Source organism: Pseudophryne corroboree, chromosome 1 (assembly GCF_028390025.1).
Source record: "Pseudophryne corroboree isolate aPseCor3 chromosome 1, aPseCor3.hap2, whole genome shotgun sequence".
Taxonomy (NCBI): domain Eukaryota; kingdom Metazoa; phylum Chordata; class Amphibia; order Anura; family Myobatrachidae; genus Pseudophryne; species Pseudophryne corroboree.
In genome coordinates, this window is record NC_086444.1 from 904,964,883 (window position 1) to 904,980,223 (window position 15,341).

Below are 15,341 nucleotides of genomic sequence, written 5' to 3' on the forward strand. Positions count from 1 at the left end.
GGGATCCTGGCGTCGGTATGCTGCCGGGATCCCGGCGTCGGTAAGCTGACCGGCGGTCAGGAGACCGCCGGTCAGCCATACTACACCCGTTTTTTTCCATACAACTGTCACAATGTAGAGAGTGTTATTGAGAACATCTCTATACTTCTCAGAGTTAATGCAACCATGCATGACAACAAGTGGATCCATGTCAAGCTGAAACAGCCCCACAGCATAACACCACCACCTCCATGCTTTACTGTAGGTACTGTACACTCTGGCTTAAGACGTTATCCCACCAATTGCCAAACCCAAACACGTCCATCTGATCTGAAAAGTGTAAATCATGATTTTTCACACAATTGTAAGTGCTGGGCTGCGTTCTTCTTTGTGATTATGAGTTTTATAAGCAGCTGCTTGCTCATAATATCCAAGTGCATGCGCCTCCCTACGAAGTGTTCTTGTCGAAACCAACACATAAGTGGCCATTTGTTATCATGCACAATGGTATGCATGGAACGACCACCCTGTTCTGTCACAGCTCCCTGGTCAGCACTCTTTGGTTCCTGGGTTGTACTTTCAGGGGTCTTCCAGGGCAAGGTGCATTCCTGCAAAGACCGGTCTTCTTCCACACATTAAAGACAAAAGACACAGTGTATTTAGGGACTTTCCTAACATCCACTATCTGTCTCACACTTCTTCCCGTTTCAATCCTGGTTAGCTCCTTTCAGCAAGCCATTTAGTTAGCAAATGATCAAATCAGTGCCCTCTACCCATCTTATACCTTCATTATTCACTATTTAGCTTGTACAGGGGTGTCCAATTACTTTTGTATTCACAGCCTTTGCTCAATACTTTGTTGATGCACATTTGCAGCCTCAAGTCTTTTGGAATATCTTTGGGCAGTTTCGCACATTCCTCTTTGCAGCACCTCTCAAGCTCCATCATGTTGGATGGGAAGCATCGGTGCACAGCCATTGTCAGATCTCTCCAGAGATGTTCAATCGGATTCAAGTCTGTGCTCTGGCTGGGCCACTCAAGGACATTCACAGAGTTGTCCTGAAGCCACTCCTTGGATAACTTGGCTGTGTGCTTAGGGTCGTTGTCCTGCTGAAAGATGAACCATCGCCCCAGTCTGAGGTCAAGAGCGCTCTGGAGCAGGCTTTCATCCAGGATGTCTCTGTACATTGCTGCATTCATCTTTCCCTCTATCCTGACTAGTCTCCCAGTTCCTGCCACTGGAAAACATCCCCACAGCATGATTCTGCCACCACCATGCTTCACTGTAGGGATGGTATTGGCCTGGTGATGAACGGTGCCTGGTTTCCTCCAAACATGGCGCCTGGAATTCACGCCAAAGAGTTCAATCTTTGTCTCATCAGACCAGAGAATTTGGTTTCTCATGGTCTGAGAGTCCTTCAGGTGCATTTTGGCAAACTCCAGGTGGGCTGCCATGTGCTTTTTACTAAGGAGTGGCTTCCGTCTGGCCATTCTACCATAAAGGCCTGATTGGTGGATTGCTGCAGAGATGGTTGTCCTTCTGGAAGGTTCTCCTCTCTCCACAAAGGAATGCTGTAGCTCTGATAGATTGACTATCGGTTTCATGGTCACCTCCCTGACTAGTGGGCCCTTCTCCCCCTCAGTTTAGATGGTCGGACAGCTCTTGGAAATAGTCCTGGTGGTTCTGAACTTCTTCCATTTATGGCTGATGGAGGCCACTGTGCTCATTGGGACCTTCAAAGCAGCAGATATTTTTCTGTACCCTTCCCCAGATTTGTGCCTTGAGACAATCCTGTCTCGGATGTCTACAGACAATTCCTTTGATTTCATGCTTGGTTTGTGCTCAGACATGCACTGTCAAGTGTGGGACCTTCTATAGATAGGTGTGTGCCTTTCCAAATCATGTCCAATCAACTGAATTTTCCACAGGTGGACGCCAGTTAAGCGGTAGGAACATCTCAAGGATGATCAGTGGAAACAGATTGCACCTGAGCTCAATTTTGAGCTTTATGGCAAAGGCTGTGAATACTTAGAAATATGTGTTTTCTTATTTTTTTTTATTTTTAATAAATCTGCAAAAATCACAAAAAAAAAACTTTTTTCAGGTTGTCATCATGGGGTATTGTGTGTAGAATTTTGAGGGGAAAAATTAATTTATTCCATTTTGTGGAATAAGTGAAGCGCTGTGAATACTTTCCGGATGCACTGTATATACAGTTACAGTTAAGGGTCGGGGAGAGATGTGGTCAGGATCGCAACAGTCAGAATACCGAGAGCAGGATCCCAATGGTCACATTTCAGACAGATTCTTAAGGTAAGTACAGGGGTTCGTTAGGCACCAGGGCGAGGGTTAGGGTTAAGGTTAGGTTGTGGGAGGGGTGGTTTGGGCTCGACTGTAGGAGGGGATGGTGAGGGTTAGGCTGCAGGAGGGATAGGTTAGGGTTAAAATACTTACTGGGATCCATAGGGATGCCGCTGTCGGAAACCTGACCTTCGGTAAACTGACTGCCGGGATTTCATACCCAACACGTGGAGGAGTGTGCATTGTAATGCCACTATAGATTTGCTGGAGAGAGAAGTTTGCATTGTAAAACCACTAGAGGTTGGAGATCAGCATTGTGTCACCACTATACATTTAGAAGGAGTATGCATTGTGCAGCCACCAGTGATGTGGCTCTGTGTCACTGCTATGGATTTAGGGGAGGTCTGCATTCAAATGTCACCACAGCTTTGTTGTAATGAACATTGTTTAGCCACAAGAGATTTCAGAGAAGCTGTTAAGTCACCATAGGTTTTTCTGGAGAAAGCAGTTACATTGTATAACAACAGAAGATTAGTCTGCATTGTCAATCCATCTACACTGCTTAGTACCCTTGCCAACAGCAATGGAAATGTATATGTAGGTTTTCAATACCATCCCTTTAAATTGGGACGCTCATGGATTACACAGCGGTTCTGTGGCTAATTAAAATCAGGTGAAATGCAGGCTTGTAGTCAGCAGTCACAGAACCTGTGTAAATCATAGGTGTCCCAGTGAAAAGGGATAGTATGTTAAACCTATGTAATACCCCTTTCACACAGACCAAAATTACCCGGGTTATTGCACATGAACTCGCATCAACCCGGGAAATTTCTCAGTGTGAAAGGGTTCCGGGACAAAATCCCGGGACTCATGCCCCGGCATTTCAACCCTGCAATCGACCAGGGTTGGTCCCGGGATCTTCCCAGGAACCTGGTGTGAACGGGAGCCGGGTCAATGTGCCCCGGCTCCCGTTCACTCTCTATGTAGCAGGCGGCGCTTGGAGATCATGTGATCTCTTGCGCCGCCCCCGCCGCGTCACTACTGACGTCAGCAACCCGGCAATATGCCGGGCTGCTGACTGCGGTATGCAAGGCGTCTTACCCGGAAATGTCCCTGCATGATCCCGGGACCGTATTCCCGGGTAAGACCCCTGCATTTTTGGTGTGAAAGGGGTATATATGGATCACTACAATGCTGTCTTGTATATTGGTGACTAGGCTCTACCATTTAGTGTATAGTGGGCCTGATTCTGATTTGTAAGCAAATATATTCGTTGCTGCGATTTTACAGCTTACAGACTTGCTAAGCAACGTAGGTAAAGCAGCCGCAGAGAAATTAATATAGTCGCCCACCAAAGTCCTCAGCAACTGCACTAACATACACAGCATTGACGCAGAAATGGGGAACATCGATTCCCTCCGATTGAGTCTATGGTCACGCAGATTGGCCGCAACAGTAGCGATGCTGGCGCCATGTTTCTCTACATACATGATCACAGCTGACAACAGACACACAACACGAAAATGGACATAACATGCCCAGTGGCGTAACTAGAAATTTTTATCCCCCAAGCCAAAAAATTATCTGGCACACACTGCAACGACCGTTATACATTATGCCACACACTGCAACGCCCCTGAGACATTATATCACATAAAACAATGTCCGTGGAATAGTATACCACACACCGTAATACCTGTGACACATTATGACACACACCGCAATGCCCGTTATACATTAGGCCACACACTGCAATGCCCCTGAGACATTATACCACATACCACAATGTCCGTGGTATAGTATACCACACACGGTAATGCCTGTGACACATTATGACACACTCCGCAATGCCCATTATAAATGATGCCACACACTGCAATGCCCCTGAGACATTATACCAAATACCATTATACCATGAACCGGGTAATTATAGACCAGTTAGTCTTACATCTATAGTGGGGAAAGTATTGGAAGGTATTCTAAGGGATAGTATTCAGAAGTTCCTTGAAGCCAATAAGGTCATTTGTGAAGGACAGATCATGTCAAACCAACTTACTTGGCTTTTATGAAACAGTAAGTGCGAACCTTGATCAGGGTAAGGAGTTGGATGTAATCTTTTTATACTTTGCCAAAGATTTTGACACAGTACCACACGTGCGCCTTATCTATAAGCTACAAGAAATAGGGCTCGGGAGCACAAGTGCACATGCACTTGGATCAAAAATTGGTTAGATAATAGGGAGCAGCGCGTTGTGGTTAATGGATCATTTTCAAATTGGACTAAAGTGCTAAGTGGTGTGCCACAAGGGTCTGTACTAGGACCACTATTGTTCAACATTTGCATTAACGGCCTAACAGTAGGTCTAGAGAGCATGGTGTCAATTTTTGCAGACGATACCAAATTGTGTAAGGCTATAAATACAGAGGGGGATGCTGAGTCTCTTCAGAACGACTTAGTTAAACTAGAAGCATGGGCAGCCAAATGGAGAATGCGCTTCAATACAGACAAGTGTAAGGTAATGCACTGTGGTAGCAAGAACAAAAATAACACCTACATACTAAATGGGGTAATATTAGGGGATTCTGTACTGGAAAAGGACTTAGGTGTTCACATAGATAGCAAACTAAGCAGCAGCACCCAAAGTAGGATTGCAGCAAAGAAGGCTAATAAGATATTAGCATGCATAAAACGGGGAATTGATGCAAGAGACGAGAGTGTTATACTCCCATTATTATAAATCACTAGTGAGGCCACATCTTGAATACTGTGTACAATTTTAGGCACCATACTACAAAAAGGATATCCTGGAGCTAGAAAAGGTTCAGAGGCAGACGACCAAACTAATTAAGGGCATAGAGAAGCTGGAATACGAGGAAAGGATTGCAAGGTTATGCATGTTTACACTGGAAAAGAGGAGACTAAGAAGGGACATGATCAACGTCTACAAATATATAAGGGGACAATACATAGAGCTTGCGTGGGACCTGTTTTTGGTAAGATCAGCACAGAGGACATATGGACACGTGCTTAGGTTAGAGGAGATTCCGCACAATGCGGTGTAAAGGTTTTTCACAGTAAGGACAATACGTGTTTGGAATTCCCTGCCTGAGGGAGTTGTAATGGTGTACTCAGGGCCTAATTCTGAGTTGATCGCAGCAGCAATTTTGTTAGCAGTTGGGCAAAACCATGTGCACTGGAGGAGGGGAAGATATAACATGTGCAGAGACTTAGATTTGGGTGGGATGTATTCAAACTGCAATCTAAATTGCAGTGTAAAAATAAAGCAGCCAGTATTTACCCTGCACAGAAACAGAATAACCCACCCAAATCTAACTCTCTCTGCACATGTTATATCTGCCTCCCTGCAGTGCACATGGTTTTGCCCAATTGCTAACAAACTTGCTGCTGCGATCAACTCAGAATTACCCCCTCAGTCAACACCTTTAAGAATGGGTTAGATACATTTCTAATGGATAAGGATATCCAGGGTTATGGTGCGTAGTCATGCACTATAGTTACTATAAAAAGAGGAATAAAACACAACTGCTGACATCAGCATCAGACAAAATTTAGACCAAAATAATCCTACATTGGAGACCACAAATAGGTTGAACACATGGACAAGTTGTCTTTTTTCAACCTTAGATACTATGTTACCACAATGCCCGTGATATAGAATACCACACACCGTAATGCCTGTGACACATTATGCCACACACCGCAAAACTCATTACACATTAAGCGGCTTCTAATTACTTTGAAAGTACCTAATCGTTGCCAGGGGTTTCATGATCTTAGTTCCATGCACGGTGCCAAGGGTTTTCATGCTCAGGGTGTCATGCTCTTTGCCAGGGGTTTCATGCGCTGGGTGTTATGCTTGTTGTCAGGGGTTTCATGTGATGGGTGTCAAGTTCATTGCCTGGGGGTAATATTTGTTGCCAGAGGTTTCATGCACTGGGTGCCATGCTCATTGCTAGGGGATAATGCTTGTTGCCAGGGATTTAATGAGCTGGGTCTCGTGTTTGTTACCTGGGGGTAATGCTTGTTGCTAGGGGTGTGCCCCCAGTGCCAGATATTCCCCCACAGTGCCAGATAAAAAATATGCCCCCATAGTGCCAGAAACACATTTGCCCCACCAGTGCCAGATACACATATGCCCAAGTGCCAGCTACACATATGCTCCAGTGTCAAATATGCCACCCCCAGTGCCAGATACACATATGCCCCAGTGCCAAATATGCCCCACCCAATGCGAGATACAAATATGCCCAGTGCCATGTACTTCCCCCGCTCATCGCTGCTGTGCTGTGTGAGAGTCCGGGAATGAGGGCACAGCGCACACCTCTCTTGTATCCATCCTGATGTGTCTCTGGCGACGTGTCTGTCAAATAAAGTGCCGGTTTGTGAACCAATCAGAGCTCGCGGACCGGCAGCTGCGACTCCTGATTCGCTGCCGGTCCGCGAGCTCTGATTGGCCCACGAACCGGCTCTTCATTTGACAGACACGGCGCTGCTGCCGGAGACACAGGAGAGGCGCGTGCTGCGCCCTCCTTTCCGGCCTCACACACAGCACTATTACGGTGGCGCCCCTGCAGTGGCTGTGGTAGTTACGCCAGTGGACATGCCTGTATATTTGCCACCACTCCAAGTTACCTCCCCTAAATGAGCCCTTCCTGCTAATCACTCTGCAAATGAATCCTCCCTTTGAGTGGCTTTGCTAAGGTGCCTTGGCACATGCGACCAATAATCGCTCAGCTGCGTGAACATCGCATTGCTTACAAATGGGAATCAGGCCCAGCGATCACTAAGATGCTCTTTATTGCGTTTATTTATATTGGTCATGAGCAGGGGTAGGCAATGTGCCGCACTCCCGCAGTTTTATTCAACGTTTATTATTAACCACTCTCTAACACGATGCTAAGCTTTCAGAGAATTGTGTGCACGTTTTGATATATACAGTTCCCCAGAATAATCTCTACTTTATATAGTATATCTGTTAAAGAAAACTGTGTTCAACTTCTCCCTGATCATAGTTCTTCATAACAACAATTTTCCATATCTTATGTTGGCTATGTATGAACACACCTATGGTACATTTGATGGATTAGGACCACAGGATTTTGTCCACTTAGCCATTGCAGCTGACTGCTAGAAGAGTCTGAGAAACTGGTGTTTATGAAGCAGATGAATGCTCCAGCTAGGTGATGTTAAAACTGATGCCCATCGCAGACTACAGTGGCAGTGATCATTAATGTTTAATAGTAGGCAGCTGTGGCAAGGTGTAGTTTGTTGTAGCAACCGAAGACTCCTGACACAAAATCCCAGCAATCAGGCATACTGCAGTCTCCCTAGCAACTGACATGGAACCGGCAGTTTTATGCTTCTACCCAGTCCCAGCATGAGATATAAGACAAAGGGGAAGGGAACACATCTTTGTTACACTATTACAGTTTATTAAAGGGTCTGGTTAATAATCCGTCTGCATAGCCAAGCCATTTCCTAAAACAACGGCTAGGGATCATGTAAACTAATCCAGTGTATCAGCCTCTGTGCTAAGGGTTGGGCTTACATTTTACATTCTATCTTTGCATTTGCAGCTCACATTAGACACTGAAAGCGACAAAGGAGAATTCAGATGCGCTCTGCACCTTTATTTAGATGTACAAATTGTGTTGATTCACTGTGAGATCTGAATTGTAAATTTGTAACTAATCGTTGAGCATTTCCATGTGTCCCCTGTTAATCTACCTTGAACCATCTATCTTGCTCAATAAATAAACAGTGTAGTGCTCAGGGCAGTGGAAACCACATACTCAACCTTTAGTAGTCAGCTGAAATGCAAGCTAAGCATCACACCTCTTTGGTCGTGGGTGTGATGGATGCGTATGACTTTACACCAGGCATGTCCACAAACTGCGGCCCTCCAGCTGTTGTGAAACTACACATCCCAGCATGCCCTGACACAGTTTTGCTATCAGAGAATGCTAAAGCTGTGTCAGGGCATGCTGGGATGTGTAGTTTCTCAACAGCTGGAGGGCCGTAGTTTGGACATGCCTGCTTTACACCATCCGTACTTTCATGTATTCATTTCCAGAGCAAAAACATGCAAAGCCACATCAGCCCCAATGTGTACTTATTGGGATCTGTACTTGGCTGCAGCACGACCTATAATATTATGCACAGAAATATATTGCCTTTGAACTGGAAAAATGAATAATGTGCTACAAAGGGAATCATAATGGATACCGGACATCAGTATACCTACAGTGGCATCCCGGCCACCAGGATGCCGGCAGCAGGGCGTGCACTAGTAAGCCCCTTGCGGGCACGTTGGCCCGCTGCGCTCACCACATGTGATATTCTCACTCTATGGGTGTCGTGGGAAAAAAAGGTTGTGGCGCCGGTATTCCGGTGCCAGCATTGTACCGCTGTGCGGGATCCCAGCGTCGGCATTGTGATCGCCGGGATCCCATGCGGCGGTATCTTCACCGCTTCTCCTATAAAGGGCTTCTCATTAAGGGGGATAACCAATTAGCCCCGTTAATTTACCGGTGCTAATTGTCCCACAGGAGCTATCCTATTAGCCCCGATAAGCCGGCACAAGCTGCATTTTATCGGGGGTTACCTGTTACTGCACCGGGTGCTGGCTCCTGACAGCTCCCAGTGCAGCGCTGCACCTCCGGCTCCCACCAGTCACATAACAGCTCCCCCATCATGTGACCACTGCTGGTGGCTGAGGAAGATGTTGGATGTGGGGATGTGGGTCACGGCGCTGCCCCAGCTTCCCCGACGGGAGTCACAGCGCCAAGTGCTGGCTCCCGGGCTACAGCACCCTCCCTGCAGTCCCAGCCTGCTGCGGCGGGAAAGGGACACTGCAGGTTACCGTGGTTATCTGGGATTTTGGTTCAAATACCCGAAAACGGCGCTGTTTCTACCGAAACACGTGTGTCACTAAACCTGTGTGTTCTCTGGAGATTCTGTATTTTTTTTTTCTACAGGCTTTCTAATAGGATAGCCTGTAAAAAAATATCGGTGAAACATCGGACAAAAGTGCGGACCCCCCCCCCGATGTTGTTTCACCTCTAATTGGATACCCCCTAACTATTTACAACTTTAAACAATATGCATTCATTTTTAATTTTTGTATGTTATTTTCTGAAAATCTTGAATTAAAATGGATTTATGGGGTACCTAGTTAACAGCCATTCAAAATGCCAGAACATAACAGTAATGTCAGCTCCGGCGCCTGAGCGCGCCCAAAAGGAGCAACACTTGAATGGCTCCATCTAGTGGCCACTGGCATGCAAAACAGTTAAATCTCTCCCCCCCCATATAGAGGTGAGGAGTAGTTAGCCTTTCATTATATAGGATTATTAATACTGATAAGTTTACAATACTTGCCAATATTTGTTTATATAACAACTGACAAAAAGAGAAACAATAATTTATTGCAGAATAATCAACCCTTTGTTGTGATACCATGGACACGACAATTCTCATTCTTCTGACTCCATGTATTTTGGCAGGATTTCCAGTCTCTGAAGAAGAGACGTATCACCCTAGCAGAGGTCGGGCCAACTTGTGGCTCTCAAGCTGTTGTGAAACAAAAAATCCCAGCATGCTTAGCCACAATTTTGCTATTATGGAATGCTTAAACTGTGGCAAGGCATGCAAGGCTGTGTAGTTTGCCAACAGCTGGAGAGCTGCGGGTTGGCCAAGCCTGCCCTAGCATAATACCACAGCCACCATCCCAGTGGCGGATCTTGCCACGGGCAAGCAGGACTTTTGCCCGGGGCGCCGCCTTCCGGAGGGCGCCGCACCATGGCATGATCCTCCACTGTCAGTGTGCGCCCCAGCAGTGTCCCCCCGCTGTGCCCCCCCCTCCCGCTGTGAGAAGGGAACCAGACGCTATGCGTCTGGTTTCCCTTCGTGGCGCTGGTCCTCCCCCGCTCTGAAGGGAATCAGACGCTAAGCGTCTAGTTTCCCTTCATGGAGAGGACCTTTGGTGTGCGGTGCGCGATGACGTCATCGCGCACCGCACAGCATTGTGGCATAGACGCTAGGGGTCATAATTGACCTCTAGCGCTTATGCTGTGCTATGGGAGAGACGTCATGACTGACGTCTCTCCCATAGATCCGAGGAGAAGAGCGGCGCCGGTCTGCAGGGTCTGGAAACAGGAGCGGGGTACAGTAAGTATACTTTTTTTTTTCTTTTTTTTTCCAGCGGCGCTACAAATGGGGGGCGTGACTGACCACGCCCCCATGTTAAGCCACGCCCCTAACTTTTGCCCGGGGTGCCGCAAGGGCAAGAACCGGCCCTGCACCATCCTTCACTGTAGGGATAGTGTTTTATGGATATTGTCTCGAGTCAGGCATCTGAACAAGCTCATTGTGATTTGGCACAATCAATCGGGATAACTTAGAAAAAGTATGCGCTTAATGCTTCATCTATAGAAAACCAAGAGGGGGCTGTATCAAACCTTCTAAAGAGGACAAGTGGAGAAGTTTCCCATGGTGACCAATCAGCTTTAATCTATCATGTAGCAAGTCATTCTATAAAATGATAGCTAGAAGCTGGTTGATTTGGGCAACTTTTTTTTTTTGTCAGTGGAAGCACATCTACAGAACCTCGATCCAGTCACACAGAATTTCTCATTGGTACCAAGCAGGGCTTTTACACAGGAAGGAGCCAGGTGAGCTGCGATGGAAACCCGGGTCATGTGACCTGTTCACAGCATGAGAAGATGTCAACTCCAAGTGCCAGCGCTGCACCAGTGAGTAGTGTGAAAGGCGCAGATTCAGGGGTCAGATCTAGGACTTTAATGGAAAAGTTGTAGTTTTTTTTAAATAGAGGATAATTTTACAAATTTCCCTTATTGTCATCAGATTTTTATATAAAACATGAATTCAAATATAATAAAATCAATAGTGGAACTCATATTGTGACAATTAAAACACCATATACAGTGTGACTCACTATTGATACCCAAAAAGCTTACATTGAAGGTCGGGATCAGTACAAGATCCCGGTGGTCAGGAGCCAGACAGCCGGGATCCCGGCGGCGAGCGCGGCTCGCTGCACTCGCCACGCTTCTATTCCCCTCCAGGTGGTGGCGTGGACCACCACCCAAGAGGGGTAACGAGCCGGCGGTCGGGACCCCAACCGCTGGTATTTCAGCTGGTGTCAGGATTCTGGCGTCGGCATCCTGACCGCCGGGATCCCAAAAGGCAGTAAATTGACTGCCTCCAGAAGGTCAGCTCACTGTTCTAATTACTCACTATTCACTTTCCAAGTGTCCATTCCTGTTTATCAGGAAACTACATGTTTTCCTGGCAACATATAACTCTGTATTTTGTCTCCTCCTGCTTAATATCCAGTCTACACATTAGCTGCGTACATACCAGTGTCTAGAACCATAGTGTTGAGGCTCTTTTGGAATATATTTCCGATTCCGTATGCACAGTGTAATACCTAGTTTCATGCAAAGGCAGATTGGCCTGAGGCTCCATTCAGCAGGTAGGTCAAGGGTTTGTATGGGCCACTTGGTGTGTGTGTGTTTACATATAAACAGCGGAGTAATAAGATCATATACAAATGGCACAGCTGAGTGAGTTTTACCTGTCAGCCTCCAACACTGTGACAAGTGCTTCAAGTCTAAAGGACCCCATCCACTAGTCCGACTTGTCTGAGCTGCATGTCGCATCAGATTTCTCTTGAACTCTCCCAGTAGCTTCCCGGTAATCAGATTGGATCCTGGGCTTAATTTTCACTAGATTCACTTCAGATATATCGGATGTGATCTATTATGTGCTGATAGATCGTATCATATATATCTGATGCACATATGCTACATGCGATTGATCTGATGCAATCTTTAAATACTGTATAATAGGCTGGCCGGGGAGATGCCAGTCAGGTGACGCTTCAGATGAATCTGATGCGATACATCTGAAGTAAAAAAAAAAAAACCCACTCCAATGTGCACTTGATTTCTTCAGATTCAGATAAATCTTTGGTGCAGCACCAAAGATCTATAGTTCAGACATATCGGACACAGGACTGCGCATCGTAGCTATCCGATGTGACACCTTTCATCAGATTTTTTCATTCAGATCCGTTGAAATCTGATGAAAAGTCCCCAAATCGGGCTAGTGGATGGAGGCCTTAACACAAGGTACAAGACATGCCAAGCATGTACACGCTGGTGACACTGGGGGAACGTTGCATCCTCTGAGAAGGAGGAACAACAAATGACTGGCTTCTGAATACAATGTGATAATTTCACTACATCGAAAAGCACTCTCTCACATATCCGCCAAACACACATTGTTTAATCTACAGTACATCTTAGTAGTGTGGAGATTGGGAAATTGTACCCCTCACTAATAGTTCAGTGAAAAGATAATGTATGTGTCAAGTAATCTTAATCCTCTCAGTTTGCAAACAATGGTTGAAGTTGTCAAGGAGGGTAGGACCACATCTGTTCAATAAACAAAACTGATCTAGGTGTCTGTATAACACCAGCAAGGGGCTGTGATACAAGGAAATCACTTTCAGCTTTTCAAAGTTGTAACTTCAAAGCCCAAACACTTTTAAAATAACCAGACAAGGCATACACCATTATTATCATTTTTGAATTGTAGCCATAAAAGAGGATGCTACTATTTTGCTGAATTTAGCAATAGCTGCATAATAATAATTTTATTTATATAGCGCTCTTTCTCCAATAGGACTCAAAGCACTTACGATATTAGACACAATGGGCCGGATGTAATGAGAATGGCGGAGGTGCGAGATGCAAGCCGATCTTGGACATTTTTTTTTTTAAAGGGGTAATCACTTACAAGGCATGGTTTTGCCTTGTGATTGCCCTTTTAAAAAACATTCAAGATCGGCTGGCATCTCGCACATCCAGCGATCCTGAGCATCATTACATCCTGCCCAAGATGTCTATATACACTGATCAGCCATAACATTAAAACCATCTGCCTTATAATGTGTACTGTAGGACCCACTCATACCACCAACACCGTACTAACCCGTCGCGGCATGGACCTCTGAAGGTGTTCTGTGGCACAGTATCTGTAACCAAGACATTAGCAGCAGATCATTTAAGTCCTGTAAGCTGTGAGGTGGGGCCTTTATGGCTCAGAATTGTTTTTCCAGCATATCCCACAGATGCTCGATCGGATTGAGATCTGGGGAATTTGAAGGCCAAGTCAACACCTTGAACTCTTTGTCATGTTCCTCAAACCATTCCACATGAATGCCAGGATCCAAGGCTTTCTAGAAGAGTATTGCTTAGAGCAGGGATGGGGAACCTTCGGCCCTCCAGCTGTTGTTGAACTACACTTCCCAGCATGCCCTGCAACAGTTTTAGCATTGCCAAACAGCAAAACTGTAGAAAGGCATGCTGGTATGTGTAGTTCAACAACAGCTGGAGGGCCGAAGGTTCCCCACCCCTGGCTTAGAGCATCACACTGCCTTTGCCGGCTTGCTATAGTGCATCCTGGTGCCATCTTTTCCCCAGGTAAATGACACACACGCACATGGCCATCCACAAGATGTAAAAGAAAAGGTGATTCATCTGACCAGGCCACCTTCCTCCATTGCTCCATTCCCCAGTTCTGATGCTCACATGCCCATTGTAGTTGCTTAGCCCCATTATTATGCATTGACATTGCTTGCCATCATTGTGGCTAGAGCTTACCATTTGCTAACCCCAATTACTTTTGTATTGGTCCCAGCCTACATTTCATTTAATCCCACCTACATGGCGCCAGTTTCAGATTTTTTTCCAGTGCTACTGCTACTTTAAATTCCAAACCCAATCCTAATTGATTTTTATTTTAAGACTATTAGGGGTCAATTCAATCAGTAGCCAAAAAGACAACTGTAAAGTAATGATACACTGGCCTTAAATAGAACCGCTCTACACTTTTTATTTTGGTTATCGGTTATAGTCAAATGCAGCACAATGAGCTAATAATAACTGTGCTGAAATCTATGTGAAGCTTGTAAAATAGGCGTTGTTTTCACAATAGGGTGGGTATGATCCCAACAATCCATTCATCACTCTGTGCACGACTCTGTTGTTATTGAAACTCCTTGACGATTGTATTCCAAGCTCCTAACACACCGATCCAAGCTGGACTCTAAACCTTTGTATTGTTAATTAAGTTTAATTACATACCGTAGATGAAGTAAAAAAAACAATAAGCAAAGCTCCTAACATAAGAAATACCATGTTGAAATAGTATTAACTACCAGGAAGGAATAAACTAATAGAACAGAGATGTCACAGAGACGCGGTCCACCGGCAAAATAAATACTGTACATAATTGCCGGCATTCACAGTACTCAACGGCTTTAAGCTGTATCAAAAAAAGTCATCAGTGCGTTCTGGTCGTAATTGTCCAAAATCTCCAGCAAGAGAGGCACTTTTGTTTTCACATTTGTGCCTTTGAATTTGAACTTGTCAATGAAGAGATCTGTGATCATACCTACAAAGCAAAAAGAGATGTTAAAATGTGCCCCCACAGGCTGGCTATTTACTTCACTTACATATGTTAATGTTATGTTACTGATTAGACAATAAAACAGACCTCTGACAACAAAGGTCCTGTCAACATGTCCTGCAGATCCTCCATGCATGGCTGAGAGAAGAGGCGTGTGAAAAGCCAGAGAGGATGCCTATTACAGCACATACAGATGCGGCCTCATCCAGCATTGCTGCAGTCGAGCTAAACAGCCCCTCTCAGCGCCAGATTCCGTGAGACTCTGGGGTTTGGGCGTCTTTTTTACATCTATATTTTTGTTGTTGCAAATGCAATGCAGCTAGGATGCCGCAAAAGACTGTGCGGCTTAACTTGATATGCAACACTTGTTTATCTGTGTGGGAGAGTCTCTGAATCTGTTTAAGTGCTTCAATGTAGCAGTTGCAACTTTTTGCCATGCCAAGTTCTGCTCCATATACTGGCTCAGTCACACACAATATACACGTGTCATATCATATTAATCTGCACAGTCTCCTTGTGTGTCATATTTTAGTTGCATTG

At 45.4% G+C, this 15,341-nt stretch overlaps 1 protein-coding gene across 6 annotated transcripts in view; it reads right to left on the bottom strand.

Annotated features, from left to right (window-relative positions):
* Positions 1 to 14,200: 14,200 nt before the first annotated feature.
* Positions 14,201 to 15,341, bottom strand: part of BBS7 (Bardet-Biedl syndrome 7) — a 190,452-nt gene continuing 189,311 nt past the window's right edge. For all 6 annotated transcript variants that reach the window (XM_063920256.1, XM_063920253.1, XM_063920254.1 and 3 more), the window contains one exon: positions 14,201 to 14,786. In XM_063920256.1, coding sequence (XP_063776326.1) covers positions 14,653 to 14,786 — 134 coding nt within the window. In that variant the 3' untranslated portion in view covers positions 14,201 to 14,652. The remainder of the gene's footprint in view (positions 14,787 to 15,341) is intronic.